Here is a 15,633-nt window from a genome sequence, read left to right as displayed (position 1 = left end):
AATCTGCTGGCAATGCCCCTACTTATACAGCCCAAAATGCCGTTAGCCTTCTTGGCAACAAGGGCACACTGTTGACTCCTATCCAGCTTCTCGTCCACGGTAACCCCTAGGTCCTTTTCTGCAGAACTGCTGCCTAGTCATTCGGTCCCTAGTCTGTAGTGGTGCATGGGATTCTTCCGTCCTAAGTGCTGGTCTCTGCACTTGTCCTTGTTGAACCTCATCAGACTTCTTTTGGCCCAATCCTCTAATTTGTCTAGGTCCCTCTGTATCCTATCCCTACCCTCCAGCATATCTACCTCTCCTCCCAGTTTAGTGTCATCTGCAAACTTGCTGAAGGTGCAATCCACACCATCCTCCAGATCATTTATGAAGATATTGAACAAAACCGGCCCCAGGACCAACCCTTGGGGCACTCCACTTGATACCGGCTGCCAACTAGACATGGAGCCATTGATCACTACCCGTTGAGCCCGACAATCTAGCCAACTTTCTATCCACCTTATAGTCCATTCACCCAGCCCATACTTCTTTAACTTGCTGGCAAGAATACTGTGGGAGACCGTGTCAAAAGCTTTGCTAAAGTCAAGGAACAACACGTCCACTGCTTTCCCTTCATCCACAGAGCCAGTTATCTCGTCATAGAAGGCAATTAGATTAGTCAGGCATGACTTGCCCTTGCTGAATCCATGCTGACTGTTCCTGATCATTTTCCTCTCCTCTAAGTGCTTCAGAAGTGATTCCTTGAGGACCTGCTCCATGATTTTTCCAGGGACTGAGGTGAGGCTGACTGACCTGTAGTTTCCCGGATCCTCCTTCTTTAAAGATGGGCACTACATTAGCCTTTTTCCAGTTGTCCGGGACTTCCCCCGATCGCCATGAGTTTTCAAAGATAATGGCCAATGGCTCTGCAATCACATCTGCCAACTCCTTTAGCACTCTTGGATGCAGCGCATCCGGCCCCATGGACTTGTGCTCATCCAGCTTTTCTAAATAGTCCCAAACCATTTCTTTCTCCACAGAGGGCTGGTCACCTCCTCCCCATGCTGTGCTGCCCAGTGCAGTAGTCTGGGAGCTGACCTTGTTTGTGAAGACAGAGGCAAAAAAAGCATTGAGTACATTAGCTTTTTCCACATCCTCTCTCACTAGGTTGCCTCCCTCATTCAGTAAGGGGCCCACACGTTCCTTGACTTTCTTCTTGTTGCTAACACACCTAAAGAAACCCTTCTTGTTACTCTTAACATCTCTTGCTAGCTGCAACTCCAGGTGTGATTTAGCCTTCATGATTTCACTCCTGCATCCCCGAGCAATATTTTTATACTCTTCCCTGGTCATTTGTCCAATCTTCCACTTCTTGTAAGCTTCTTTTTTGTGTTCAAGATCAGCAAGGATTTCACTGTTAAGCCAAGCTGGTCGCCTGCCATATTTACTATTCTTTCTACACATCGGGATGGTTTGTCCCTGTAACCTCAATAAGGATTCTTTAAAATACAGCCAGCTCTCCTAGACTCCTTTCCCCCTCATGTTATTCTCCCAGGGGATCCTGCCCATCAGTTCCCTGAGGGAGTCAAAGTCTGCTTTTCTGAAGTCTAGGGTCCGTATTCTGCTGCTCTCTTTTCTTCCCTGTATCAGGATCCTGAACTCAACCATCTCATGGTCCCTGCCTCCCAGGTTCCTATCCACTTTAGCTTCCCCTACTAATTCTTCCCGGTTTGTGAGCAGCAGGTCAAGAAGAGCTCTGCCCCTAGTTGCTTCCTCCAGCACTTGCACGAGGAAATTGTCCCCTACCCTTTCCAAAAACTTTCCTGGAGAAATTTAGGGTGTAATCGTAAGGACACTTTATCCTTGTGGAATACAGTGTAAGAGGGGTCTGCCATCCTAGCCACCAGTTCACTGACCGATCTAATTGAGGTAATGGCCACCAAGAGAGAGGTGAGAGAGGGAGCACGTTGCCAGCACTCAATGTAGAGTACAGAGAACAAGGTTAAGGTCCCATGGGGGTGTGGGTTTGACTACTGGCAGGAAGGTATTAAATTAAGTAAACCCTTCATGAAACAGATGGTGGTTGGGGGTGTAAACAGAGCGGTGCCATCCATGGGAGGAGGAAAGGCACTGAGCACTGCTGACGTTTTGAGATTGAGAAGGTCGTCGAGGATGATAGGTATAGATATTGCACTCAGTGGTGGGGACTGTGGTGAGCCCATGATGTGAAGCATCTCCATTCAGCTCGGTAGCAGGCCATGGTGGATGCCCTCTGCTCTGGTTAAAAACATGTCGCACTGGGCTGCAGCATGCCCTATCTACCCTCAAGCCTCATCCAAACACCAGGCCATGAGGTGAAGAGGGCTCAGATTGGGGGGCCAGTTCCGGCCCCAGTCTTGTGTGAGGAGATCCAGGAGGGCTCGGAAGCAGAGCGGTGTGTGGGTGGAGAGTCTGAGGAGGTCCATGCATCAGAACTGACAGGGCCAGAACAGGGCTACGAATACCACAGTGACCCAGTCCCAAGGGTTCTTGCGTATCACTCGTGGGAGGAGGCATAGCAGAGGTCACCTGTCCAGGGGAGGAGGATAGTGTCACCCTGCGAGTCCTCTCCTATTACTCCCCTAGAACAATAAAGGGGGAGCTTTTGGTTCTCGTAAGTGGCAAAGAGGTCCCACCGAAGGGTGCTCCGTTTGTCGAAGAGGTACCAGAGTGTGGCGTCGCGCAACTCCCACTCGTGGTTGAGGTAGAGAGTCCTGCTGAGCGTGTCGGCTAGTGAATTCTGGATGCCTGGGATGTACATGGCTTGGAGCCTCATATGGTGCTTGATGCACCAGTTCCAAAGGTGGGTGGAATTGGAACAGAGGGAGGGAGCCTTGGCGCTGCCCTACTTGTTGATGTACACAACTGCTGCACTGTTGTTGGAGAACAACTGAACATGGTGGGACTGGATGAAAGGAAGAAATGCCTGGCATGCAAAACAGACTGCCCACAGTTCTAGTATGTTTACATGCATCCTGGCTTCCCATAGTATTCACACTCCCTGGGCTGTGTGATGGTTTAGATGGGCTCCCCAACCCACGAGAGGAGCGTCTGTTGTGATGGTGGCCTGTGGGGTGGGAGGGATGAAGGGGGTACCGACTATGACCTCGGAAGGATCAGTCCACCAAGTGAGAGAGGTCAGCACAATCTGGGGAACAATATGGTTCATAGATAGAGAGGAGCCATATCTGGAGGCAGTGCATGTGCAGACATGTGTAGCGTCACAAAGGTGCAGGCTGCCATATGTTCACAGAGAGAGAGACAACGTCGGACTGTCGTGTCAGTCTTGGTAGGGGTATACCAAATAGCCAAGGTGATGCATTTGTGCTGCTGCCACAGTGAAGACCTTCGTGAAGACTCGCAGAGCCGCCACTATGCCGAAAAGACCCGGAATTGTAGTGGTTGTGTCCTACCCAAAAACGGAGAAATTTGCAGTGGGCTGGGTGAACAGTCTGGACTTTCTGATAAAGGTGTACAGCACCCGAAGATCGAGAATGGGACGGTGCCTCTGCTCTTCTTTGGGATGAGGAAGTATGGTGAGTAGGAGCCTCATCCCATGTAGTGAGGTGGGACATGCTCTATGGCTCCCTGGAGGTGGGAAGTGAGATGATGCTGGGGGGGCAGAGGAGAGATGAGAGAAATTCTATGGCGTATTCATAGTGGATGATCTCCAGTACCTAAATGTCCATGTTGATCTTGCCCCAATTGCATGCAAATAGAGCAAGACAACCCCCAAAGACGACATGGAGCACCATGGGTGGCGTCAGGGGAGGTTCTTAGGTGTCAATCGGCATGTCAAAACTGAGCTTTTGACTGCTGGTGGGAGAAAGTCGCGGAGGCGGTTGTGGCAGAGGCAGTTGTGGAAGAGGCAGGGAATCGAGGTTGTTGAGAGTGGTGCCACCTATGTGGGGCCTCCTGAGGATGCTGATAGTAGGCTGAGTAGGAAGTGTGGGGGCACAGACAGAACTGCTGCCTCTGTTGTCTGCATCATGGCGCCAGAACACACATACACACCAAGGGACCGTAACGTGGCCCTGGAGTCCTTCAACGAATAAAGGGATTCATCCATTCTGTCGTGTAACAATCTGTTCTCATCAAAGGGGAGGTCCTCGATTGTATTTTGGACCTCCCTGGGCAAGCCGGATGACCGGACCCATGAATGTCATTGCATGACGACCCCAGTTGTGAGAGAGCGAGAAGACTTATCAGCTGCATCCACAGCTGCCTATAGGCCCACTGTGGTCACTAGGCACCCAGTCTACCCGCGACTGAAACTGCTGCTGTTAGTGTGATGGCAGCTTTTCCCGGCACTCTACTAGCCTCACATAGTTATTAAAATCATACGTGGCCATCACAGCCTGATAGTTTGCAATCCGGAACTGCAGTGCTGCTGAAGAATATACTTTTCGTGTGTTTTGCTGCCTGGTCTGGAAGGGTCGACTTCTGTCAGTGCTGGCATGCGTGCTCTGCTGCTGTGTGGATGACGAGAGCTGGGGGGTGGATGGGAAAAAAGAAAACCCCTTAGCAGATATAAAATACCTCCTCTCTGCCTGTTTCGGTGTGGGGGCACAGGAGGCAAGGGCCTGCCACACTGCCCACACTGGTTGAAAGATGGTCTCATCAATAGGTAGTGCCAAACTAGAGGGCCTGAGGTTGGAGCATGTCCAGAAGTTGATGTTGTTTGTCCTGAATCTCCTCCAAGGGAATCCCCAGGTCTGCTGCTACCCTGATATTACCAGTTGTTGTCTGGCAGAGAAAGCGAGAGGGAAATAAGCACTTCAGTAAGAGCAAGCAGCCGTTGGGACCGGCAGAGCAGACAGTTCCAGTTCAATGTCTGCCTCTTCCTCAGAACTCAACGGTGCTGGTGGAAGAGCAGGGGAGGCACGGTAAGATGCCTGGGAGCGTGCATGCTGTTGGCGCTAGGGGTGTGAGGGTGCCCGGTACAGCCAAGGGGAAGGGTCCCACGGATGCAGTAGGTTATGGTCCTTGCTGCTGGATCATACACTGGTAGGGATACAAGTCTGAACTGCAGCGCGACGTTGGGGAGAATGAGGGTTCTGGCTCCGAAAACTCTTCCGACTCCAAGGATAGTTCTGGCAGTGGGGGAATCGGTGACACAGGAGGGCCGCAGCATGGCAGGGGTCTGTCCGGCAACAGCAGAAGAGGTTCGTCTTCTGGAGTGGGGACATCTCTAACAAGCAAGGGTCCAGAGAGGAGAGGAAATGGCAGGTATGGGAGCATCAGCTCTGTTGCTGACAAGAGAGGCTCCAAGCGGCCAGGAGTCCTTGGTGTGTCCATGGAGATACCATAGGGCCCTGGTGGCATCTGCAGGGCCAGCTTCTCCAGGAGCCACGAGGAAAATGGCAGGATAGGTGTTGCACATGCCAGTGAGCACTCCAGACACATGGGTACCAGAGTCATCACTGAATCCTGTTTGCAATGAGCTTCACCCTCCATCCAGGGAAGCCTGTGTGCTGGTCCAGCAGGATTCATGCGAGACATCTCATCCAACCTGGCCCAGCTCAGGTAGGAAAAGCTGCACTTGGGAGCAGTCTGCAGCTCTTTGTGCCCATGAGAGAGTCTCATGTTAGAGTTTGTTTGTCTTCAGTATCACCAGACCTGGGGCTTGTGAGGTGCTCGTAAGATCACTCACCTCTGGCTGACGGCCATTGTACAGGGGATCTGATGGTCCTGGATCCGAGAGTGCATGTGGTCGCATAGCTTACTCCATTAGGAACTTATGGAGGCAGAGCTCCTGAGCTTCCCAGGTTTGGGGCAGGAAGGACTTAAAAATGGAGCAGCAAGCCACAATGCGAGCCTTGCCAAGGCAACAAAGGCTTGTCAATCACAGAGAATGGGCGAGGGCAAGAGAGAGAGTTTTTAAAACCCAGAATCCAGGGCATCGTCGGACTAAATTATCTACTCTAAAACTACAATCTACAACAAATGGACAGAAGTAACTTTTTTTGCAAAAACTAAGAGCACAAAGGAACAAAGGTTCCGACTCAGGCAATGCAGCAGTAAGAGGGAACTGGAGAGACATCAACCCACACAACCTAGTATACCTTCAGCAGCAAGCAGGAGGGGATACACTACGCACATTCGGGTCAAAGGACACTGCTAACGAACACTTCCAAACTCAGGTGCATGCCACACGTGCACCCACATATGGAATACATACAGGGACCAACACTCAAAGAATTTTAAATTAATAGCTTGATTAGGAAATGGCAATTTCCTCAAATCTAACACCACACAAGTTAATTTCCCCACTTCCACACTCTTACTCCATAGTAAGGGTGCCAAGAGATGTAACTCAACAATTCCCTGCATTCCCAACAACAAAAAAGCCGGTTTGAAATAAGGGTCAATTGACTTGATTTTAACTCTGATTTCACATTAAAATCCTACCATGAAATGATTTCAGATTTTTAGACTATTTGCAGGCCGCCTTTTTTATTTTATTAAAAACTGTTTCTACAATATTTTAGTTGTTAAAATAACTTGTTAGCAGTGCAGTGAAGCCCAGCCCATGTCAGCAATCTCTTGCTTCAGGTTAGGGAAAGAGTCATTTGCAACAACCCTTCAGGCCAGTCTAGGAATAGCACTGATGGACTGCAAAATCCCTCTATTCCAACCCCTCTTTGGTGAAAAACAGGTTGGCATCATGGTGAACCTCAAGGTAAGTGTGAATCAAGAAGGGGGAAACAAACTACCATTTTTAGTGCTGGGTGACACAGTAATCTGGTTAGCAAAGATGAATAGTCATCAAGATGTTTGTTATAAGGTAATTGCTGTGCTAGGATCCTTGTCAACCAGCATAAACTGCAACTTTTATTCAAGTCTTTCTATAAATTTGTTTCTAGTTCAGCAGTCCAATTTCCTATCATACATCAATTTTATTGCCACCACCTTGTGGCAGACATAATCATTATATGTATTACCTGCACAGGTTTAAGACAGAACTACCACCTTTCAAGTTGCTTTTCACAGCATGAGAGTTTTACAAATAACCATGACAAGTATATACCCTTAAGACAGCTGCATAGCCACCAGTGGCACTTCCCACCATGTAACATGGTAGTCATTTGTCCCCATTCTCTTGGCATTAAGTTCTCTGAAAACACGCAAATAATAATACTTCAGTAACAAAACAAAAAAAAGAGGGAGGAAGCATTTCACCTTTGACCCTTTCATTAGAGGAAAGGTCACATTCTCTCTAATCTTCCTCAAACAAAAGTGGCAAACCTCAAGACTCAAGTGTATGCAATGTGTTTTGTTCCTCCTTAAGAAAATGTTTCACAGAAACAACAGTGCAATGCCAGACCCAGACTGCATGACTATCCCCCAGAGAAAGGAGACTGAATGCTAGTTAACATGCACGCTCACCACGTTTGGGTTTAGGGAAGCTCTCATGTAGCCGAAAGACCACCTTCTCCACAAAGTGCTGGATGTCGCATTGTTCTGGGCCACGGACAAATACCATCCAGTCATGAGTAAACCCTTCGGTGGTGGGCTTTTTCCGGAGTTGGGCTCGGTGCCCCAGCTCTAGCTTCACTTGCACCGTGCACTGGAAAGGGAGAGAGATGTGGGACACTAGTCAATACAGGCCAGATGACATTGTTTTACAGAGCTTTGAGATCTACAGACAGAAGATACTAAGTATCAGAAGGACAAGAATCAAATCAAGTGTTTATCACAATGAAACTAAGTTGCCACAGAAGATCATGGCGATTCTTTAAAACTAAACTGTGGTCAGTCAGAAAAGTGATTGTGAAAATGGTTTCTAACATCATAAATCTATTCTGTGTGCCTGAGTCACACCTTACTCTGCAGAGTCAATACAGCTATAGAAGACAGATACATCAACTAAGCTGTAAGCTAAGTTCTGACTCCACCATCTTTATCATTCAGGAAGACAAAGCAGAACAACTGGAATCTCAGATCCAAATTGTTTACAGCATTTGCAGATAGTAAAATAATCTTAAAAAGAGTATTAGGCATTTGCTCACTGGGTTAGACCATTATGAAAGCCCACAAAAAAAAAAAAATCTTACAGTACTGCTTTTTCCCAGCACTTGAGTTAGTAAACTTCCAGGACACAAGTATCATGTATTTTCATAGGAACTAGAATTTAGTTGCATTATAAGTTTCATACATTAGTTGATTTACATGGCCTATGCTTACATGGACTTATACAGACAATACACTATTGTGTGTTTGCTAGTAGAAGAATTGTGTAATTTACAAAAAAAAATGTAACTATGATGTTCTGTGTGTTTACCAAATAATTTATGTAACCTCTTTCAAAGAAAGGATCACAAGACTCTTTAAGGGCAGGAACTGTGTTTTTGTATGTATATGTAAAACACCCAGCACTATAGGGACCTAGCCCCAAATAAAGTTTCTGAAGTCTAGTCTAAATAATATTAAACAGATAACACTAGAAAAAAATGGGTATTGTGCCCCATACAAGGAACAAAAAGCCCACTACACAGAGTATAAGAAACAACTGAAATTAAATTAAGATGCATACATTACTGTAGACAATTTACATCTCGGAGACAGTGGAAGGAGGTAGGTGGATGTAGGAGAGGGAAGGCAAGTATTAATTTAAAAAAAACTAAAGCACACCAAAAGGTTTCAGGAGAGATTTGAAGAGCCAGAGACTCACCTGAGAATATGTGCCACGTATGTATTACTCTAGTTTGAAGTATGTGCCCTATACAAACTGAAGTAGTTGCCAAGACCATCTTACACTAAATTTAATAAAATGATCAGATTAACCAAGTAGAAGTTCAAACCCACATGAAGGTTGGCAGTGCTTGGTTCGGATTCCCACTCAACTAAGATTTATGAGGAATAAGGGATTTGATTTCACTTATAAATTGTATGTGTAACCTAGTCAGGTCTCAGATGGGCATTTTTAAGGGGAACATTATTATTTGTATTACAGCTGCATGCAGGGGCCCCAAATGAGATCAAGGTACCCACTGTTTTAGGCATAGGACCTATACATAGTAACAGGTTTCAGAGTAGCAGCCGTGTTAGTCTGTATCCACAAAAAGAAACGAGTACTTGTGGCACCTTAGAGACTAACCAATTTATTTGAACATAAGCTTTCGTGAGCTAGCTGTAGCTCATGAAAGCTTATGCTCAAATAAATTTGTTAATCTCTAAGGTACCACAAGTACTCCTTTTCTTTATACTTAGTAAGAGTCCCTTCCCTAAAATGCTTAGTCTAGACCAGTGTTTCCCAAACTTGGGAGGCTGCTTGCTCAGGGAAAGCGCCTGGCGGGCCGGACCGGTTTGTTTACCTGCCACAGCCGATTGTGGCTCCCACTGGCTGCCATTTGCTGCTCCAAGCCAAACCACGGCCAGTGGGAGCCACAATCGGCCGAACCTGCGGACGCGGCAGCTAAACAAACCGGTCCAGCCCGCCAGGGGCTTTCCTTGAACAAGCAGCGTCCCAAGTTTGGGAAACACTGGTCTAGACAGATACTAGTTGAAAAAGGTATTTTCTCCATATATGAAATGGTGATCTGAGAGTATGAGTTTTGAGTGTCCAAACTTGACACACTTGGAAGGGGCTTGGTTTTCAGAAGGTGTTTATTTAGCAATTTCTGATAATCTAGACCAGGGGTGGCCAAACTGTGGCTCACGAGCCACATGCAGCTCTTTTATCGTTTAAGTGCGGCTCGCAGTGCCCCCCCATGCTCCCTCACATTCTCCACCTACCAGGCTGGGGGGGGAGGAGGGGTGCCTCAGGACCTCTGCCTTGCAGTGGAGTGGTGGGGCTGGGGCTTCTGCCCAGAAGGGAGGGGAGTCTTGGGGCTTCACCCCTGCAGGGTGCACCTGCCAGGGCTTCAGCAGGAGCTGGGCTGAAGCCCTGACAGATGCCTCCCATGGAGCTGAAGCCCCGAGCTTTGACAGGTGTGCCCTGGCTCTCGAACTTCTGAAGACTGTCGTACGCGGCTCGTATGGTCAGTAAGTTTCATCACCCCGATCTAGACCCTTTAAGGAGTCTTAATTAGAGCAGCCAAAAATCAGACAGCTTTCTGAAATCTTGGCCTAAGCTACTTGCTGAAGATCACACAAGAAATCTATAGTAGAGCCAGGAATTTAACTCTGATCTCCTGAGTCCCAGTCTAGTACCTCAATCACAAAACCTACCTTCAAAATTGTTTCTCTAAGGCAAAAAGATTTTAAAATTTTTCTTCCAAGCTATCACCTGCACCATCAAATACTTTCAGAGATCAGCAGTTCATGTATCAACCATAAAACCCAGGTACCAGCTCTTCTAATTAACTGCTTAATCCATTCTACAGAAGTCTTTCTCTTGAGTCACCTTCCTCTTAAAGATATCTTGCTTGGTCATTTTCTTCTTCTGCATGTTGGCACCTGTCATTTCCATGAGCTGCACCTCAATATTACAGATAATGGTGCTCCATTGTCAAATATTTCTGTTTCCTAACAAATGCTTCCCTTTCTTTAGGCTTAAAAATCATGAAGGTCCAAGGAAAAAGGCAAACTGAGTTTTAATCAACACACAAGAACCTAGTACATGGTGATGCACCATTGTGTAGATAGTCTACCTAAATTCTGACATCCATGGGGGAACCTCTTGAAAGCAAGTTTATCTGGGATATTTCCCATGATATTCAAACAGGAATTCTTTTCAACAGATTCATTTTATTCTGTAGCTTCAACTACACCTTAAATTTTGCTACTGCATCCAACACACTCTACTCTTCAGAGAAGTATAAATGGCTATTACCCTATGGAGGTTCCTCAGTTTCAGTGACTGCGTCCCATACAGTTCTCAGCTAAAACTATATGGATGAGGGGAAAATTAAATATAGAAAAGAACTGCTTCGAGTGGGAACTATTCGCAACATTCTCTTCAGGTCCAGCTAATAGCTGAAAGGAAATCCAAATAAAACCTAAAATATTTTAATTTGCCCCATTTGAAATTATGGAGTAAGAGATTTCTCTCATGCCCTGAGGAAACAAAAACCCTGTTCTACTGGTGATGGTGGGGATGAACATACTCTACAATAATTTACTAAAGTCTTCAACCCTCCCCTCTAATTTTCTTTTGATGTATCAATTGTTTTCAAGTCACCAACTCTACCTATTCTCTCTTCCTTTTGGATTATCAATCAAGCACTAACTGAGCCTCCCGTATGACTTCATAAGCCTGAACTTGTGCGGATAGGATATGTCAAAATACATACATGGACACATGGAAGAAGACGGAAAAAATGATGATCTGAAATAAACTCTGTTCTGAGAATGCAGGGTCTCCCCGCATGACCAGGGCCAGCAATAGCCCTGTTGATAACGCTACCTCTTCCCCCACGTCTGACAAGGGGCAACAGCATTACCGCTGACATGACTTCCCCTCAAGCAGAGCTGAGTGAAGGGTAGTTGCAGGGCAAGAACCTTAATGCTGACGCTAATCCTCCCCCAAACTAATGCCTAGAGAAGACAATGCCCCTCAGATGCAGTTGCTCTGCTCACGCATTGTGGGAGGGGGCAGTATGCAAAGCCCTGCTACCGATACTGTCCTTCTTCCCTCATGTCTGAGTGAGGGAGCAACAGGCCTGTTGCTACCCATCATACCCCCTTCCCATGTCTGGGTAGGTTGTGAGCTGGCTACAGGCCAGCTGTATCATCGCCCCCCTTCCCCTCATGTCTCTGAGGGGGCAGAGGGGCAACAGCCCCACTGCTTCCCCTCTCCCCAATTATGCCTGAGAGAGCAGGGGAACACAATAGCCCCGCTGTTGCCCCGGCCCCAACCATTACGCCTCTGAGGGGACAGGAGGAGACAATAACCCCACTGGCCTTTTCTGCCGCCTTATGCCTTTGAATGGGGGGGAACAGCCCCACCGTGTTCCTGCCCCCTTATCCTTCTGTGGAGGCAGGATGGCAACAGCCCTACTACCGCTCCTTCCATTACTCCTCTGGAGCAGGCAATACCCCCCCTCCATTATGGCTCTGAGGGGGTAGGGGGGCAACAGCTCTGCTGCCACCCTTCTCTTTATGCCTCTGAGGGGACAAGCAGGGCTTAATTTGTACTGAAAGAGGTGCCAGGCCTCAAGCATTTTTTTTTTTTTTTACACATTCATAACTGATGCGGCAAGCCCAGAGGTGCCGGGGCTCTGAACTGCCAAGCTGAGAAGTGCCAGGGCTGAGCCCTGGCAAGCCCTAAAACAAATTAAGAGCTGGATAAGAGGGGTAAGAGCCCCGCTGCTGCCCCTCCCCCCCCATACGACTCTGAGAGGACGGGGGGGGGAGCAACAGCCCCACTGCTGCCCCTCCCCCCGCATACGACTCTGAGGGGACGGGGGGGAGCAACAGCCCCGCTGCTGCCCCTCCCCCCCCCATACGACTCTGAGGGGACGGGGGGGAGCAACAGCCCCGCTGCTGCCCCTCCCCCCCCCATACGACTCTGAGGGGACGGGGGGGAGCAACAGCCCCGCTGCTGCCCCTCCCCCCCCCATACGACTCTGAGGGGACGGGGGGGAGCAACAGCCCCGCTGCTGCCCCTCCCCCCCATACGACTCTGAGGGGACGGGGGGGGGCGGGAGCAACAGCCCCGCTGCTGCCCCTCCCCGCCCATACGACTCTGAGGGGACGGGGGGGGGCGGGAGCAACAGCCCCGCTGCTGCCCCTCCCCCCCCATACGACTCTGAGGGGGGGGGGGCGGGAGCAACAGCCCCGCTGCTGCCCCTCCCCCCGCATACGACTCTGAGGGGACGGGGGGGGGCGGGAGCAACAGCCCCGCTGCTGCCCCTCCCCCCCCATACGACTCTGAGGGGACGGGGGGGGCGGGAGCAACAGCCCCGCTGCTGCCCCTCCCCCCCCATACGACTCTGAGGGGACGGGGGGGGGCGGGAGCAACAGCCCCGCTGCTGCCCCTCCCCCCCCATACGACTCTGAGGGGACGGGGGGGCGGGAGCAACAGCCCCGTTGCTGCCCCTCCCCCCCATACGACTCTGAGGAGACGGGGGGGGGAGCAACAGCCCCGCTGCTGCCCCTCCCCCCCCATACGACTCTGAGGAGACGGGGGGGGGAGCAACAGCCCCGCTGCTGCCCCTCCCCCCCCCATACGACTCTGAGGGGACGGGGGGGGGAGCAACAGCCCGCTGCTGCCCCTCCCCCCCCAATACGACTCTGAGGGGACGGGGGGGGGAGCAACAGCCCCGCTGCTGCCCCTCCCCCCCCATACGACTCTGAGGAGACGGGGGGGGAGCAATAGCCCCGCTGCTGCCCCTCCCCTGAATTATGACTCGGAGGGGAGGGGGAGCAACAGTCCCGCTGCTGCCCCTCCCCCATGGCGCTGAGGGGGCGAGGGGCCTATCACCCCTGGCCTCTCCCCGTGTGTGGGAGGCCGGACTTCCTCCTCCTCACCTGATTGTCCATGGCTGGGCCCGCTGCTTCCCCCCGCTCGGTCCCGGCCCCTCACGGCCCCGCCGCGGCCCCTCGCCTCATTGTGTGTCACTCACAGGCACAGTCCCTGCCTCTCCCTCCCCCCCTCAGCCCGCCCCACGGAACCGGAACTAGACGCGCCCGGACGGGCAGCCTCCGCCGCCAATGGGAGCTCAGCCCGCATCCAGGAGGCGGGGCATCCGTCGGGAACCGCGAGCCCCCCGCCGCCGCCAGCTGAGTGGCCGGCGCTGCGGCCAATGGGAGGCGGGTGGGGGCGTGGCCAGCCGGCGCATTGCTGGGGTCAGGCGGCAGCGTGGAGCTGAGGGGGCTGGGCCCTGAGCCGAGCCCCCGCCCCCCCCCGCTTCCGCGGGCCCCGGGAGGATCCGGCCCGGCCCGGCCCGGCCCGCGCTGTTCACCCCCGGCCCTGGGGGCCACCCACAGAAACTCTGAGATAGCGCGTGGAACCGCGAGCCCCCCGCCGCCGCCAGCTGAGTGGCCGGCGCTGCGGCCAATGGGAGGCGGGTGGGGGCGTGGCCAGCCGGCGCATTGCTGGGGTCAGGCGGCAGCGTGGAGCTGAGGGGGCTGGGCCCTGAGCCGAGCCCCCGCCCCCCCCCCGCTTCCGCGGGCCCCGGGAGGATCCGGCCCGGCCGGCCCGGCCCGGCCCGGCCCGCGCTGTTCACCCCCGGCCCTGGGGGCCACCCACAGAAAGGGGTCCCGCCAGCGGCTGGGCGCCTGACTCCCAGAAGTGCCCCACGCCAGCCCCCGGGCGCTGCCCCAGTGCACAATGCTGCCCCGCCCCGCGGCCCCGGCTCCTGGGCGACCTGCAGGGCCCTGGCTCCCATGGCCCCCCCCTCCCCAGCCCCGCGGGGCCCCTGGCTCCCATCGCCCCCCCCCCCCTCCCCGCCCCAGCCCCGCGGGGCCCCTGGCTCCCATCGCCCCCCCCCCTCCGCCCCAGCCCCGGGCCCCGGCCCCATCGCCCCCCCCCTCCCCGCCCCAGCCCCGCGGGGCCCTGGCCCTTCCCCATCGCCCCCCCCCCCCCTCCCCGCCCCAGCCCCGCGGGGCCCCAGGCTCCCATCGCTCCCCCCCTCCCCGCCCCAGCCCCGCGGGGCCCCTGGCTCCCATCGCTCCCCCCCTCCCCGCCCAGCCCCGCGGGGGCCCCTGGCTCCCATCGCCCCCCCCCTCCCCGCCCCAGCCCCGCGGGGCCCCTGGCTCCCATCGCCCCCCCCCCTCCCCGCCCCAGCCCCGCGGGGCCCCTGGCTCCATGGCCCCCTCCCCCGCCCCAGCCCCGCGGGGCCCCTGGCTCCCATGGCCCCCCTCCCGCCCCAGCCCCCGGGGCCCCTGGCTCCCAATGGGCTCCCCCCCTCACCCCCGCCCCCAGCCCCGCGGGGCCCCTGGCTCCCATGGCCCCCCCTCCCCGCCCCAGCCCCGCGGGGCCCCTGGCTCCCATGGGCCCCCCCTCCCCGCCCCAGCCCCGCGGGGCCCCTGGCTCCCATGGCCCCCCCTCCCCGCCCCAGCCCGCGGGGCCCCTGGCTCCCATGGCCCCCCCTCCCCGCCCCAGCCCCGCGGGGCCCCTGGCTCCCATGGCCCCCCCCTCCCCGCCCCAGCCCCGCGGGGCCCCTGGCTCCATGGCCCCCCCTCCCCGCCCAGCCCCGCGGGGCCCCACTGGCTCCCATGGCCCCCCCTCCCCGCCCCAGCCCCGGGGGCCCTGGCTCCATGGCCCCCCCTCCCCGCCCCAGCCCCGCGGGCCCCCTGGCTCCCATGGCCCCCCCTCCCCGCACCAGCCCCGCGGGGCCCCTGGCTCCCATGGCCCCCCCTCCCCGCCCCCAGCCCCGCGGGGCCCCTGGCTCCCATCGCCCTCCCCAGCCCCAGCCCCGCGGGGCCCCTGGCTCCCATCGCCCTCCCCCGCCCCAGCCCCGCGGGGCCCCTGGCTCCATCGCCCCTCCCCGCCCCAGCCCCGCGGGGCCCCTGGCTCCCATCGCCCTCCCGCCCCAGCCCCGCGGGGCCCCTGGCTCCCATGGCCCCCCCCCTCCCCGCCCCAGCCCCGCGGGGCCCCTGGCTCCCATCGCCCCCCCCCTCCCCGCCCCAGCCCCGCGGGGCCCCTGGCTCCCATCGCCCCCCCCCTCCCCGCCCCAGCCCCGCGGGGCCCCTGGCTCCCATGGCCCCCCCTCCCCGCCCCAGCCC

The 15,633-nt window shown here is 54.3% G+C and overlaps 1 protein-coding gene across 2 annotated transcripts in view; it reads right to left on the bottom strand.

Annotated features, from left to right (window-relative positions):
* Positions 1 to 13,535, bottom strand: part of MLLT1 (MLLT1 super elongation complex subunit) — a 60,126-nt gene extending 46,591 nt beyond the window's left edge. For both annotated transcript variants that reach the window (XM_073323691.2, XM_073323692.2), the window contains exons 1-2: positions 13,435 to 13,535; positions 7,408 to 7,588 (exon numbers count right to left, since the gene is read on the bottom strand). In XM_073323691.2, the coding sequence (XP_073179792.1) occupies positions 7,408 to 7,588; positions 13,435 to 13,446 (193 nt within the window). In that variant the 5' untranslated portion in view covers positions 13,447 to 13,535. The remainder of the gene's footprint in view (positions 1 to 7,407; positions 7,589 to 13,434) is intronic.
* Positions 13,536 to 15,633: the final 2,098 nt, after the last annotated feature.

The sequence above is a fragment of the Lepidochelys kempii genome, chromosome 25 (genome assembly GCF_965140285.1).
Source record: "Lepidochelys kempii isolate rLepKem1 chromosome 25, rLepKem1.hap1, whole genome shotgun sequence".
NCBI lineage: Eukaryota > Metazoa > Chordata > Testudines > Cheloniidae > Lepidochelys > Lepidochelys kempii.
Note: the sequence above shows the minus strand (reverse complement) of the source record. Positions and strands in the feature narration are given on the sequence as shown.